Source organism: Phaethon aethereus (assembly GCF_964289735.1).
Source record: "Phaethon aethereus genome assembly, chromosome: 12".
NCBI classification, from domain to species: domain Eukaryota; kingdom Metazoa; phylum Chordata; class Aves; order Phaethontiformes; family Phaethontidae; genus Phaethon; species Phaethon aethereus.
The window spans coordinates 4,197,250-4,211,710 of NC_138588.1; the positions used below are offsets into that span (position 1 = coordinate 4,197,250).

General features: G+C 40.7%; 1 protein-coding gene across 1 annotated transcript in view; it reads left to right on the forward strand.

Annotated features, from left to right (window-relative positions):
• Positions 1-14,461, forward strand: part of ADAMTS17 (ADAM metallopeptidase with thrombospondin type 1 motif 17) — a gene marked incomplete at its 3' end in the record, with an annotated part of 194,530 nt that overhangs the window by 161,221 nt on the left and 18,848 nt on the right. The window contains exons 21-22 of the mRNA XM_082005379.1: positions 9,081-9,285; positions 13,216-13,368. Coding sequence (XP_081861505.1) covers positions 9,081-9,285; positions 13,216-13,368 — 358 coding nt within the window. The remainder of the gene's footprint in view (positions 1-9,080; positions 9,286-13,215; positions 13,369-14,461) is intronic.

Here is a 14,461-nt window from a genome sequence, read left to right on the forward strand (position 1 = left end):
TGTTGATGTGGGTCAGGATCTTTTCTTTGCAGCCTTAATTATTCATTGTCATGTTTCAGTCATTTGTTCTTGCATCAGCTCTGTTCCTTTGCTTGTACAGTGTTTTCCCTCCCTAGCTCTTTGCCTTGGGCTAAGTGCCATATGATACAGCAAACCAGTCTTTCCTTCTTCCATCATTTTACCGGGCTAAATCCATTACTTTCCTTTAACTTCTTATTGGATCAGAGACTGTGCATCAATTCTTCATTCTCTTGTTCACCTTCTCTACTGGTGCTCTAATTTACGTTATTTAAATTCATAATTTGAGTGCATAGGTGACCAGAATTGTATGGAGAATGTCAGTCTCAGTCCGATCTAGCCCTTACACAGTTACCTTCATACTGTCCTGTCTTCATTGACAGTAACTCTCCTGATTGATACATGCTTTGCTTTTTTCATGGCTGCATTGTATTTGTGGCTTGCAGTCATTCTAGATGTTATCCTCCTCATTTGTTTCAACGTAGGAATGCTACTTTAACACAGAAATGTTTGTTGTTAGTCCCTAAACACACAGTTTTGCACTGTATGCTATTAATGTTCATCCTATCTCTGTTATTGTAGTACTCAAGGTTATTCAGTTCTTCCTGTGTGACACCCTAATCCTCCATTGCATTGACAATGTTTCTAGACTTTGTATTGTCAGCATTTTCCCCGATTTTTCATTAGTTTTCTTCTCTTTGTGCCAAGGTCATTAATGAACATAGCAAATTAGATCAAATGCAAGACAGATCTTTCAGGAAGTCCACTGGTAACTAATCTAAATTCCTTTCACACCTGATATTCCTTCACAGCACTACACTGTGCCAGCTCTCACTTACCATACAATTTACGCAGTTTTCCATGTTTCACAGCATATCTCTAGTTTCTCCAACTTACTTAAGCATTTCCAGTGCAGCAGAAGGAGTTCTTTACTGATAACCGAATAGATTAAATCTACCACATTTTCTTTGTCTGGAACAGCAGTTATTTTAATCAAAGAAATACAGGCAATGAGTTTTGCCTGGGGGAAACCTATGTTGCATCCATTTACCGCTATGTCCTTGATTATTGTTTCCCTCCAACAAAAACTGGCATGCTGCTGAGGTCAGGTCTGTGGTTACATGGATCACTTCTTTCTTCTCTTCCCCTTTCACTTTTCCATCCGTGGACTGGAATCCAACACCATGCTCTCCAAGAGCTCACGCAGCGCAGTGATGCCTGCTGGGGAAAAAATGAAGCCAGTTACAAGAGTCAGCCAAGGCTCCAGCTGGCTCAGCACCTGACAGACCTGCCCGAAAGGCTAGTGACAACTCAAAGCTTGGTGCCTCAGTGTGAGATGGATGATAGTGCCCATTGCTTTGATTCCTGGTCTGATTTAAACCCATGGTGCTTATCTGTATGACCCTTACTATCTGAAAGTCCACTTCTCCCTTTAGACTCACTTTAGTGACAGTGCCCTGTTTAACAATCTAAGAATACAGAAATCAATCGGTGTCCCTGATTCTGGTCTGTTTGCAATATATTTATTTGTGTTATCATCACAAGTAGATGGGGAGCAGAACAGTTTTGAATTTATTTTTTGAGGTGAAAGTCTTGGAAATAGTAGAATTTGGGGGGGAGCAGTATGATGGAAAACTCCTTGAGAATGTTAGCAAATTACTTGCAGGGCTGTATGGAAATTATACTAAAATGGAGGGACATATTGGGAGTGTCTGTTAACTGAAGGGACTGAGCGAGACATTTAATGCTTCCAAATGGTTATGTTCTTTCATTAATGCAGTTGGACTCTTTTGGAACCTGTACAAATGTTTATAATCCATAAGGTCCAATGGCAATGTGTTCAAAACCTTATCTGTGCCTTGTGCTAAGAAACGTCTCCTTTGGTGTGTTTTGAATTTGGTTACATGAAAAAAAAAAAAAAAGAAGGAACAGCCATGGGGAGGGTTTCAAATCATTTTAGCCTGGAAATCTGGCATGAATAGTAATGTTAGCACCCTCTGATCCAAGGAGGCACCACGTAAGAGCTCATTTTGAAGTACTTCCCAAAACTGGAGTTGGGATCTCTAGAATCAGTTTGAGCTTAATGAATTTGCCAGGACTGTGCTGGACACTGTGCAAGACACGGTGGCTGCAGGCGGCTGAGCGAGCGGGCAATGCTGCGCCCTGGTGGCTGCTCTTCAGGGAGGCGTCCTGGGCTGCCGGCGGTGGGCAGCTGCAGCAGGTCTCCGGCAGGTCTTGCAGGAGTAGAAGCCAAATGGTGTAGATCAGAAAGCCTGAGACTCTTCTGGACACCTTTATGAGTGGGTAGCTGATATCCTGTTGTGAGCACGTCATGGTTATCACCATCCACTAGAAGGAGACAAAATCGCATGTATTCCAGGTTGTAGGTGGTTCATCAAATACAGCAACGGTCAATCAGTAGTTAATTAGCTACTGAAAGACAAAGAGATATTTTCAAGCAAATACAGCAACTTAACTCAATGAAGGAATTCTGGGAGAGGAGAGGAGAGGGGAGACAGAGAGTAGAATGAGGAGGGCTTGTTGGCTGCTGCTAAATGCATTTACATCAAATAATTCAAGATGACTTGCTAGAGCAGAAGTTAATTTGGCATTAGTTTTCACGTGGAGTCATGAGACAGGTTTCTTAGCTTTGCTGTAAACCCCCAGGCTGGCTTACAGAACAGTTTTTCCCATTATAATGTTTGACTCAACAGTCTTATGGTTGAACATTTCCTTGTTTTAAAATGTTAAATGATCTGTGCTGCTTTGCTGTGAGGCTCTTTAGGCCAAGTGCAGTCTTTACCCACAAATAAGGATTAGCAGGATAATCTAGCAAAATATTTAATTGTGAAATTCACTCCTGCTGCCTGCTGTAACGCTCTTCACACTGTTTGCATCCTGTGGTGTAAGCTGAGGAAAAGGCACTGCCTTCTTTGAAAGGCAGGGAGTGGAGCTGGACACCAGTTGCCCCACCAAAGATACCCCAACCATGGATTGGGGTATGGGTAACAAGGGAGCTCTGAGATTGCTGATATTCTGTGCCTTAGTGTAGTGAGGCAGCTGCCAGCAAGGACACCTACTCACACCAACGCCACACTGAGTTCTCAGAAACTGAGTGATCAGCTTGATTTGGGGGATGGAGGGGGGAGAATACAATGTCTTTCATTTAAAAAAAACCTGCCCAAAGTGCATTTAAATTATAAAACATTGCCCTATGGTTGATCTTATAATTGGTGGGAAATTAAAAAAAATAAAGCTGTCAAAATGATAATCACTAAAGAAAAAAAGAAACCTGTGTGAGTGAAAGTTGGCAAGTCTGTTAGCAGAATGACTACTGTACTGGAAAATTACTGAGCACTGTTTATAAAGGCAATCAGACAGGAATGTTAGTCTTGGAGTCCTACATTCGACATCAGCAGCTGTATTATTCTACTAGATTCCTTGTACTTTTTTAAAAAAAAAAAACAAAACCCTTCTAGTGACTGGGTGTGGCACAACCTGTTCCCAAAAGTCAAGATTCACCTGATTATTTTGACCCCAGTATAGCAGAGATATGGTGGAGAGTTTCAGAAGTGTGCAGGGAGAGGAAGATACATAGCAGAGTGTGCATACTTCATGGAAATCATGAGTCCATTCGTAAACAGTGTTTTCTTGGTTCTACATATTCAAGCATGAACTTAGTTTGATAGCTGTAAGCAAAAAATATCTGTCAGTTCCACGTGACTGATTCTCAGAAATCTTTTCCAATTCTCCCTGCTAAAATTATCCAATGTGAAATCCTGGCCCTACTGCAAGTTGGTCTGAGTTTTGACTAACATCAAGAGAGCCACAGTTTCATCCAGGTGCCTCAGAAAACTGAGAGTAACTTTGACATGATTTTGCATCACAAACTGGTGCTGAAGACAACCAGCTAACTAGACATGGTGTTATCCTCACTTGTACAGTAGTGCAACAATGTATGTTAAACTGAAAGGTACACAATAACATCTCTTATAAATAGAACCCTCAGATTACACTGCTTTAGATTAGTTTCTGTCACAAGCTGTTTCAGACTAGCTATGTCTTGTTTAGTAGCAAGTTTCCTCTGATACTTTATTCAGTAGTAGTACAGGCTCTTAACTAGTTGTAGTTAAGAGCCAGTTCCAAAAAAAAACAGGTTTAATAAAAACAGAAAAAATTGTGTTATTGCAAATTTGTCTTTGGTCACATCCAAGCTATTATTGTGAAAGCAAGGAAATTAATTTCACTGTAGCATTGGGGAGGGAACAAAAGTAACACAATCCCTGTAGATAGTGAGTGCATGTGAGAATATGTCATGGATGTTTAGTTAGTGGAACAGACCAACCTGCAGGGCTCAAGACAGAAATAACCAGGTGAAATTTAATGGGCTGCAATATTTATCCTAGAACATGTAATGGCTTTATGTTATAAGAGGCTACAAATCTCTGAAAAGTGACCTCATGTCTTTTGATTGCACTCCTCCACCCCATCCTTCAGCCTTGACCCATTTTATCTGCATAGCGTTTTTTCACAAATCCTTAGCTACAAGTCTTCATTTGCAGACATTCATCTCCCCTGGGTTTATGTACATAGTGCTGTAGACAATTTTTTTCCTGGAAAGTGTGGGAGTCTTAGGCAGGTAGGTAGAGTGGATAATTCAAGGTTAATGACTAATCCAGACCATAGAAAGATCAAATGATGAACTGAACCTCTAAAAGATATTTCAAGTTTGCTCCAGGGGCCTGCCAGATGAGTGTTGCCAAAGCAGGTTAGAAGAAGAACTCCCAGTTCCTCAGCAGAGATACTGAGAGGTCAGAGGTTGAGGAAGACTCAGAAGACAAAGATTTAAAACAGCCCTCTCAGATTGCATGTCCTGCCCATCCCAGCTTTTTGAAGCTGTAGAAAAACACACCCTTCTGGGCATTTTTTAGCTAGACAGACAGCCACTGATGGGGTTAAAAAATCTGTGCTTAAAAGCTCATCACTTTCTTCCTAAATCTAACCACCATCAGGGATCATCTAGCTCTTGAATATTCTGTAGAGGTAAGATTACAAAAAATAATACCATGGATAAAGCCAACCCTATGGTTGTGAGAAAGTTGAGTGTGTTTGTCACATAAATCAGTGCTTGTTGGAAAATGAGAGGCTCTCCAGGGACTGCAGCTAGCACACTCACATGGTCCAACAGAGGATAGATTATAACCTACGAGGGAAAGACCAAACTGAAAAGAACTGTGGTGTCAAGCAATCCCTAAGATCAGTTTACAGGCTTAAAACATAACTGGAAGCCAAAAGCTCTATATGATATATACAAGGCTTACTGTACAACAGTTAATTGGCTTAGTTAATAATACAGAGCTAACTTGGTGTTTTGAGTTAGAATACTGGAATTATTTTTTACACTGTCACAAGAAAAATACTGTTTAAAAAAAAAAGAAAAGTAAGTCTCCTTCTCAAACACATCCAGGTATCTTCAAAAGGTGTAATGACAGTGTAGAGAGGAAAATCTGTCTGTAGTGTAATTTAATAGTAACCATCATGTGATACTATTTGCACATCACAATTTTCTTCCCTGTTGTGTGTATTACTTGCAGATAGCAATTATGTTAATACCTTGCTGCACATTCCTTTGTCAAATAGGAAACTGGCAGGAATTTTCATATTTAAACACTTTATCCATAAATCCTGTGTCTTTCCACTTTGGTTGTGAGTGATGTTGTTGAAATATAGTTGCAGTGATCGTGTCTCTTACAGGCACCAAAATACTATTTTCAGCTGCCTATGAAGGGAGCTTCAGGAGAACTGTGGGGGAAGATCGGGGCACTGCCAGTACCGCACGTAGGACTTGCATTTACTTGTTTGCCAGATCATTTTTACAAGCCATTGAGCAAAGCAGAGATTTCACTGAGAGGATGAAGTTTTGTGGTCAAAGTGATCATCCCCTTGATGCCTTTGAAAATAGCTTACTTCACTGATATTATTATTATTCAAACATTTAATCTGTCGCTTGTCTCTTGGATATGAAACTAAAACTACTGCTTTAAAATAGCCTTTAATTTCTAAGTATTTTTATTCCATGTTAGTAACAGTTGTCAAAAGTAGGTCAGAGTGAGCTGTGAGGTTTCAGAGATCCCTTACAGTACAGCTCCACCTTATTTGTAACCATTGGGCTCAGATCAGGGATGGATGTAGTGGGTCAGTAGCTGAAGCTGGCCATACAGATGCCACTCTGACAAAAAAGCTGGAGATCGCACTTTCACCACAGGCACAGCTTTGTATTGATTCCCCGAGTTTTGGCTCATGCCCTGTGCAATCATTCTTTTCATGATGATGATAATATTTGTTTTTTCTCTGCCCACTTTCCAGTTAGACTCTGTCATATCTGTGCTAGAGCAGCACTAACTAGAGACCACTGAACAGGGTAGGAAGAAGGTGATTTCTCCCCTCCACAAGAGCAATAACAAAAAAAATTTGAAAAGGAATTTTCCTCCTGAAAGGAAAGTCATAACCTTACTCCTTAAGGCATCTTGGAAATAGTTGGCATGCTGCACACTGCCCATCCTAAATGCAAGCTCACAGACAGCCTCTGCCAAGAATGTATTTTTATCTTTCTCCTTTGCTTTCAGTCCCTTTCCCTTTTTCTTTTGCCAGTAGCTGTAGATCACAGTGAGAGTACAGTGCTGAAGTGAATATTAGTTCAGTGGAGCCTGTACAGAAACTGTTCCTGGCCCTGTGACTCACATTCAGCTCATAAAGCAAAGTCACTCTTTCCCCTCCATGCCCTTGTTGAGCAGTTCCTTCACCCAGATAGATAGCTGCCTCCACATTTGCTCTGATAGGGCAGAGCCCAGCTGATATCAAGGGAGCCTGGCTATTCATTTTCATGGACACTGATTTCTGCGCTTCAAGGCTATTTTTGTCAGTCTTTCAGTCCTAGTATTTGATTACCCAGCTGGTATTTTCCCATTCCATAAGCAAAATACCAAGCACTCAGCCACAGAGATGCGCCAAAACACTGGATGGTGTCTTGCCAGCTGTTTTAGCCAATGGAAATTCGCAGATGTGTCAACTGCTTTAATGCACAGAAACATTTGAGCAGGGCCCTATTCCACAAAAGACAGGTGGCCAGCCTGCCCAGTCCCATCCTGCTCAAACCAAATGGCTTCTGCCTTCACTGTCAACGCAGTCATCAGCGCTGTCACACCAGGTCATCAGTCATAGCATTTAGCAAGTGAATTCATGACAATTGCACCAAGCGAAGATGTTTCTACAAATTGTGCAGAACTGATTTTTCCCTGTTCAGGAAGTTGGGAAACAGTTTTTTGATTCGTTCAGGAGAAGTTACGTGGCAACTTCAAAAGAAACATGGTTAATAAGTTGGCACTGGTGCTCTACCTGGACTACGGGAGCCTTCAGCAAAATGAAATTTTGGTCTGAATATTTCTGACCAGACTTGTTTTTGAGAAGTCTTATTTGAGTCACTTATCATAATAAATAACCCAAGCTTGGGTGACAAGTGAAAGATTCATGGTATAAGGATACTAATCTAAATGACAGTCCTAAGTAACAGGCTAGAAGGTAAATTACCTGGTGAGAAAGGCATGATAGCCTTCCGGTGCACAGCGCCTACACAGTTATTGTTCCAGTCTTTCACTTCATCCAGGAATGCCTGTAATTACAGAGAACGTGTTCCTCATTGACAGATTGCAGGAAACGTAAAGATCGATGCTGCTTGTCTTTAGGAAAAAAATGGTTCCTCCCTACATACCTCCTAATTCAGATTCTTCTTAGATGTTTTATTCACTGCCTTGTAGCCCAGCTCTAACCACAGTGATGCTTCCAGCACTTGCTGGAGTCAATGGGAGCCTTTCAGTTGGCCTTACACTGAGCTGGAAGACAGCAGGGTGAGGTTGCCTCATTTCCCTTGCATGGCCACAGCCAGCAACTGCTCACAGCAGCCGTGTGTTCCTTACTTTGGAGGAACCCGAACACCTCACAACATTGTTCTGGGTGTTTGCCAAAGAGCCTTTAAAGACATAACAAAGCAAACAACAAAAAAAAGGCCATGTATTTGTGCACAGCTCACTTTGATCAAAGGGGAAGGAAATGGCAACTGAAATGTGCTTACAAGGTAAATGAATCCCAAAGGCTCAGAGAAATCATGGGTATAGGGAAATACCCCCTGCCCCCACCCAGATTGAGTTACGGCACATCCTTGTGAACTACGGCAGCTTTGAAACAACATTGTAGGATCCTTTCTATAGGGAAAACCTTGTCTTTTTAAGTACTTCTTGAGCCTTGGCAGTTAAATGCAATTCAGATTGTCTAAGAATGAATGTGGCCAGTTATTCTCCATTTTTGAGGCCCCTAATGCCATGAACTGCAAATAGATGAAATTCCAATTAAACATCCCGGAAAGCCCAACTGTGAAAAGTGAAATCTCACCAGTGGCTGTGAGAAGATGAACTAAAAGTGTGGCAGGAGATGTTTTTGCATTTCAGTAGTCTGGTATTAGAGAATTTTTATGCTTTGAGGTCATATAATGTCAGGCTAGAGAAGCTGACTCTGGTCCTGGATGTGGGAAATCCATGTAGGGCTAGGTGTCTGGCTGTAGCACCATCCCAGTTTGTACATAGTAAGTATAGGTTCTCTGCACAGCTCTACTGCACAGTGAAGATGTGCATGCAGACATAGCAGTGGTTTTCCCAGGTACCTCTCAAAGACAACAATATTTGTGGGATAGGATGATCTGCAGACAAGTCTGTCTTTATTTGGGGGAAAATGTAGCCACATTGTAGAGACTGGGTGTTAAAGGGAAATAATGCAGAGTTTGTGTTTCTGTCTAGCATGGAGACGAGAGTGGATATTCACTTGTATACACTTTTCTGCTTTACACGCTTCAGCTCCCAAAGGTGATCAGGTGATCTCAGTGTAACGGTAATACGGCACCATCGAAAAACCCACAAATTTAGGAAGAATTTCCCATTTCTCACTGTTTTTAAGTGAAGCATAGTGTTTTATCCCACCAGTTTTCTAACATGCCTTGTCTGGCTCCTTCCCAGGTGGGTAACTGGCCATTGGAGTCCCTGCTCTGCTACTTGTGAGAAAGGTGTTCAGCACAGGGAAGTGACTTGTGTTTATCAGTTGCAAAATGGCACCTACGTTAACACAAGAGACCTCTACTGCCTTGGCAACAAACCAACAACAGTACAAAGCTGTGAAGGACGGGACTGCCTTTCTATCTGGGAAGCATCAGAGTGGTCAAAGGTAGGAACTTGGTTCAAGAAAGGAGCCATACTGCACACAGCTGGCCCTAATCCAGCTAAATACTTAAAATTAAGCACATTCTCATGGTCAGCATACTCAGTGCCTCACAATATTGGGTCACTGGGTAGGACTGTCATTTGTTGAGATGATCAGTTTGGAACTGAGGTTTGTATTCCATACCGGATGAGTCATTAAGGCAGATTTTAAATACCATGCTATAATAACTATATCTTTCCATCTGAAAACTCTGACCAGCAAGGGAAAACATTTGACTGACCTGAGGCCAGAAGCGTAGTAACCCACCAGGGGTTCTGGCTCCATTTAAATGCAGTATGAAACAAATACCAGATTTATCAAGCATCTGCATGTTACAGAGAATGTACAATCTTTGGGCCTTGGCCAACCTTCTTTTGTGTAATTCCAGGAACATGGAAAAGCTGGTTATACTTTGTATAAAAGGTGCATCTCCACATAGTTGCAGAGAGTTAAGAAATTATTCTCAGATATTATAAATGCACTTGAGATATAAATGGTGTGTGGTGTAGACAGCCTGCGTTTTGTTTAGCAACAGAGTGAACTGGGAGTATGCCTGCAGTTCACAACCAGGACTCAGCTAATACAGAGCAACTTTGTCTGCACCTTGTGAGTAACAGTCCTAATAAGATGTCCACGGTAGTTTTGATATTGTATCTGCTAGGCTCATGTGAATGATGAGAAGATCCTTTCACTCTTGGTGCAGTGCTTACAGCTCTACCAGTCTTATTCCAGACTGGCTGTGTTATGGGACACAGTAACAGTCATCGCTGTGGGAAGGATCTTTCCTTGTTATTCATCTCTATTTTGAAACAGTGAGCTGCCGTTTAAAATATTTTCAAAGAGCTTTTGCAAAATATTATTGTTAGAAATGTGCTTAAATGTCACAGAAGCTCAGGATACAAGGGATCTTAGAGTGAGGAACAGTGTCTCTTAACAAACACAATGTGATTCCATTGTTCACCTTTTGAACAGGAAACCTTTGTTTAGCAAATGAGATGACAGTTAAGTGAGAGTAGTGTTTCCTTTCAGTAGGACGCTGTATCCACTCACTAATGCATGAGATTCATTTTCTTTCTAAGTTCTTTCGTTTCAAATGATGTGGAGAAACGCACCAAAGTTTTAATAATTTGTCTGATAGGTCTTTTGTGTGTTATAGAAATAACCCTTTCAGGTGATGCCCTCTCTATTTCTTATAGCTGAACCAGCTGAACTGTTTACAGCTGAAACTATTCTTATGGTGCAGTTCCCACCTGCTTTACATGGGGTCTTTTGTTAACAATCCCAGATACTTCTCTCTCCTTTTATGAAGCAGAGTAAGTCAAGTTACATAAGACTTTTTCCAGAGTGGAAATCTTCCATACTTGTGACCATATAAATAATTTACAAAGACATAATATTTTTAGATAATTTTTCCAATAACTGGTTTACTTTGATAAATTTATTTACCTTTTGTCGTGTCTGTAATTGCCCACTTGGGATTTTAAATTCATTCTTGTTCTGGCACATTTCTCTGTGCTATTATGTAGCAGACTTGACTCCAGGACCCATTTGATGCTCTGCCAGTTCGAACACTTCTCATACCTAGGACTTTCTTCAGTGGTAATCACTTTAATCCTTAACATTTTAATCTGATGTTGTGGAGTAAATATCACAGTAGTGGTATCATTTTAGAAATCCATTTTCTCATGTATGTTTTTGAACTTTTTGGTTATACAACAAAAAACAGTTGACCACACTGATGTCTGGTCTCCAATCAAAAATGTGTGTTTTCAAAGCAAATTCCAATACAATCTTCATTGTGGAAAAAATTAAGTTCCCCTTTTATTGCCAAGCACTTGAGATTGTTTTGGCCAAAGTACTGCTCAACCCATTTTTAATGACAAAAATAGAGACTGTCAGAAAAAGGTGAATGTTTCTAACTGTTAGGAAACTAGAGTGGAAAAAAATATGGATTTCCTTCAAATAAAGAAGCTGTATCTTAACTGTGAAGTTTTGTTGCTCCTTTACAAAACCTTGTGGGATTTGACCAAGTAATTTATTAATAAAATAAGACCTGATGATCTCAGCTGGACACTCAGGGACTGCACACATTATTAGTAGACTGCTCTGTTGTGGAATCTCTGTAAAATATATATGTTAAGAAATTCTTTATGAAGACAGAGGACTTGAAGAAAGAAAAAAACTCATAAAGAGAGTGATTTATATGTGACCACCAAAGATCTGTTGGAAACCATTTGCAAATACTGTTTTGTCTAGGAAAGTATATGCAGTATTAATCTGTGAATGACTTAAAAGCTTGTGGGAAGAACAAACAGTTGGTGTTTTTCCCAGACTTGCTTGTAAAACCCACCTAGAGGTTTCTCCTACTGTGAAAAATACTCCCACTTCAGTTTGATTTACTTTGAGTAAATTGGACCATTTGAGAGATTTTATACATTGTGCTTTGTAGTTTGAGATGAACGAGTGCAACCCCGAGGACTGAGGAAAATGATATATAATTTGGGAAAGTCTATACAACTTGGGGCAAATTCATGGCTTTAAGGTACCATTTAGGGAGCTCCAGCCTGGGATCTCTGGCAAGTCTTGCACTCTGAGGAGTCAGCAAAGCAGTTTCTGGAATTCTGCAAAGACTGGCAGAATTCATCCCCATATCTAGCAGAACTATACAATTGTGCTTGTTACAAAGATGTTACATCCGTAAGGAGGTCACGCCATGAGCAGCGCATAGTAAATTAAGTGGAAGGTTTCCCAGATTTTCAAGAAGTCACTTTGTAGTGCTCTGAGGTATTTAAAGGCAAGTCTGTTTGCTTGCCAGCTCATAAACGCTTGTCATTCATGTCCTTAACAAGGCCAGCAGGTCAGAACTGCCTGGATTGTATTTTTAAGACGGTTAGACAGGCATGCTGAGATTTGTCCATTTGATGTAATTTATATCAAGCTGACGCTTGTTTCCAGCATAGACCCCCTGGATGGAGAAGGTTCTTGGAATATGTTCAAAAGACCTCACAGAATATCTCATATCTTCACTATTTATTCAGTGTCAAATCAACTGTCTTTTCCATGCTGGTCCCCTGAAGGGGAGAACTCGACATGCTAGAGGAGGTTAGTTTTTATCTCAGTTGGTACATATATCATTTTTCCACCCACCTGTCCCCAGTGGCTCTTCAAGAAAATTTCTCACTCTTAACCACTGCAGTGGCATGAAAATGAAGAGCAGAGAGACTAGCTTGCTGGCCATGGTTGGAAGCTGATCACAGCGCTGTGGCTCACTCAGTAATGGCGCTCCTGAGCTATCCCCTTTGTACATTTGAAGCTCTTTGGAACTATTATAGTGATGAGGTTATGGCAAAACAAAGAGGGAAGGTCATGTGTGTATTTATTTCACATGAGAACACGTGTGAGAACTGTGACTTTACCATGGTGTGTACAAGCTGTATGCAGAAGTGTGTTTGTAAGAGTGGTCTCATGCCATTGTGATTTAAAAATGCATTCATCACCATCATGTTACTCCCACGATACATCAGGGGATGTGGCAGTTCTGTGGTGTAAATCTCAGTGTGCCCTTTTTCAGTATGAATGATAAAAACTAGATTTAGTGTTTTTTTTAATCTGTAACACTAATTCAAGCAAAATGCCAGCTGATATTTTTCAAAGAAGGTTTATTTTCAGAATTGCCATTTTTCATAATTAAAATGTTTTGCAAGCAGATATCATGGTTTTCAAATTCCTCTTTTATGTTTGAAAGGGTCTTAGATTATCAGGGGAAAATCTTATGGGTTATCCGTTGTCTTCTGCATTCATAAAACCAGCTTTTCATTTTAGCTGTGTTACCAAGATAAAAGTTATCATTTCTAGGCATCATGTAACAGAAAACAAATACCTGTTGTTTTGCAGTGCTCAGCAGACTGTGGCAAGGGAATTCAGAAAAGAACGGTGACATGCACAAATTCTCAAGGAAAATGTGATGCAGCCACCCGGCCAAGAGATGAGGAAGAGTGTGAGGATCACACAGGCTGTTATGAATGGAAAACAGGCGATTGGTCTAAGGTAACAGTGAACACTACATGGTATTTTCTTTCAAACTGCAAAGATGTTCAGCGTGCCGTGCTTCATGTGCTCTCTGTGTTAATTTGTAGTTTAAATATTTGGAAAGGAAGGGTTTAACTGGTTTTTGATTGGAGTTTTCACTGGGATTTAAACTTTCCCTTTATGCCATTTATAACCCAAACATTGCAACACAATCTTATGGATATGACCCAGCAAGTTTGAGAGAAGTTTATTCCAAACAGGATAGAAATGAGTATTAATTGACAGCTTAAGCACCCAAAGACAAGACCTACACAAGACTCCCACTACAGGTGGACTCTTGATGTCAAAAAGCTACTTTATAAACAATGCTGAAACTGCTTTCCATATTTCAAAAAGCAAATTCTGAACACTTCTGGCTAGCGGATTGAATTCTACACAGAAGACTTCATTAGCAGTATCTTCCAGGAGTGCAGGGAACTAAGGAGGTGTTCCATGCCCAGCCTGGACAAGCTAAAAAGAAAACAGCAGAAGGTTGACTTCCTTGAGTGTATATACATGCTAAAAATTTGCACTTCTAGTTAGGAACATAGTCACTGAGAAAAAAGGAAATCTCACAAGGGGGCTGTGGTGAGAGGTTTGTCTCACTCAAAGCATCAATACAAGTGAAAAATCTGAAGGCTTGGGAGAACTGTTATTAAACTGAATACTACTGGTGGAAGCCCGGGGAAGCCCTAGCAGACTCGCGCAGAAACAGAGGGTAACTAACTGAGAGCACTCACAGCTGAGTTCTGTTCCTCTGCCTCACACAGGTCCTGCATGCAGCGTCTGACAGTACACTGTTTTATTACCACAGATGCAAGGCTAGAGCTATGCAGCTGAATTTCATGCTATTCTGAGACCTGCAGAGCATAGTCTAGTCCTAGACTTATTCCAACCACCTGAAATGAAAGTCATTAATATAAAGGCAGAGCCAAAACCATCAGTCCCTTCCTCAGGGCTGGATTTTACCTTCACTTAGGCCTGTCTGAACTTAGTTTCTCCAGTGACATCAGTGGAATTAATTCCCGAATGCAGTGGATTAACCCAGAGAAGTGTCTGCCCTGTATTTGCA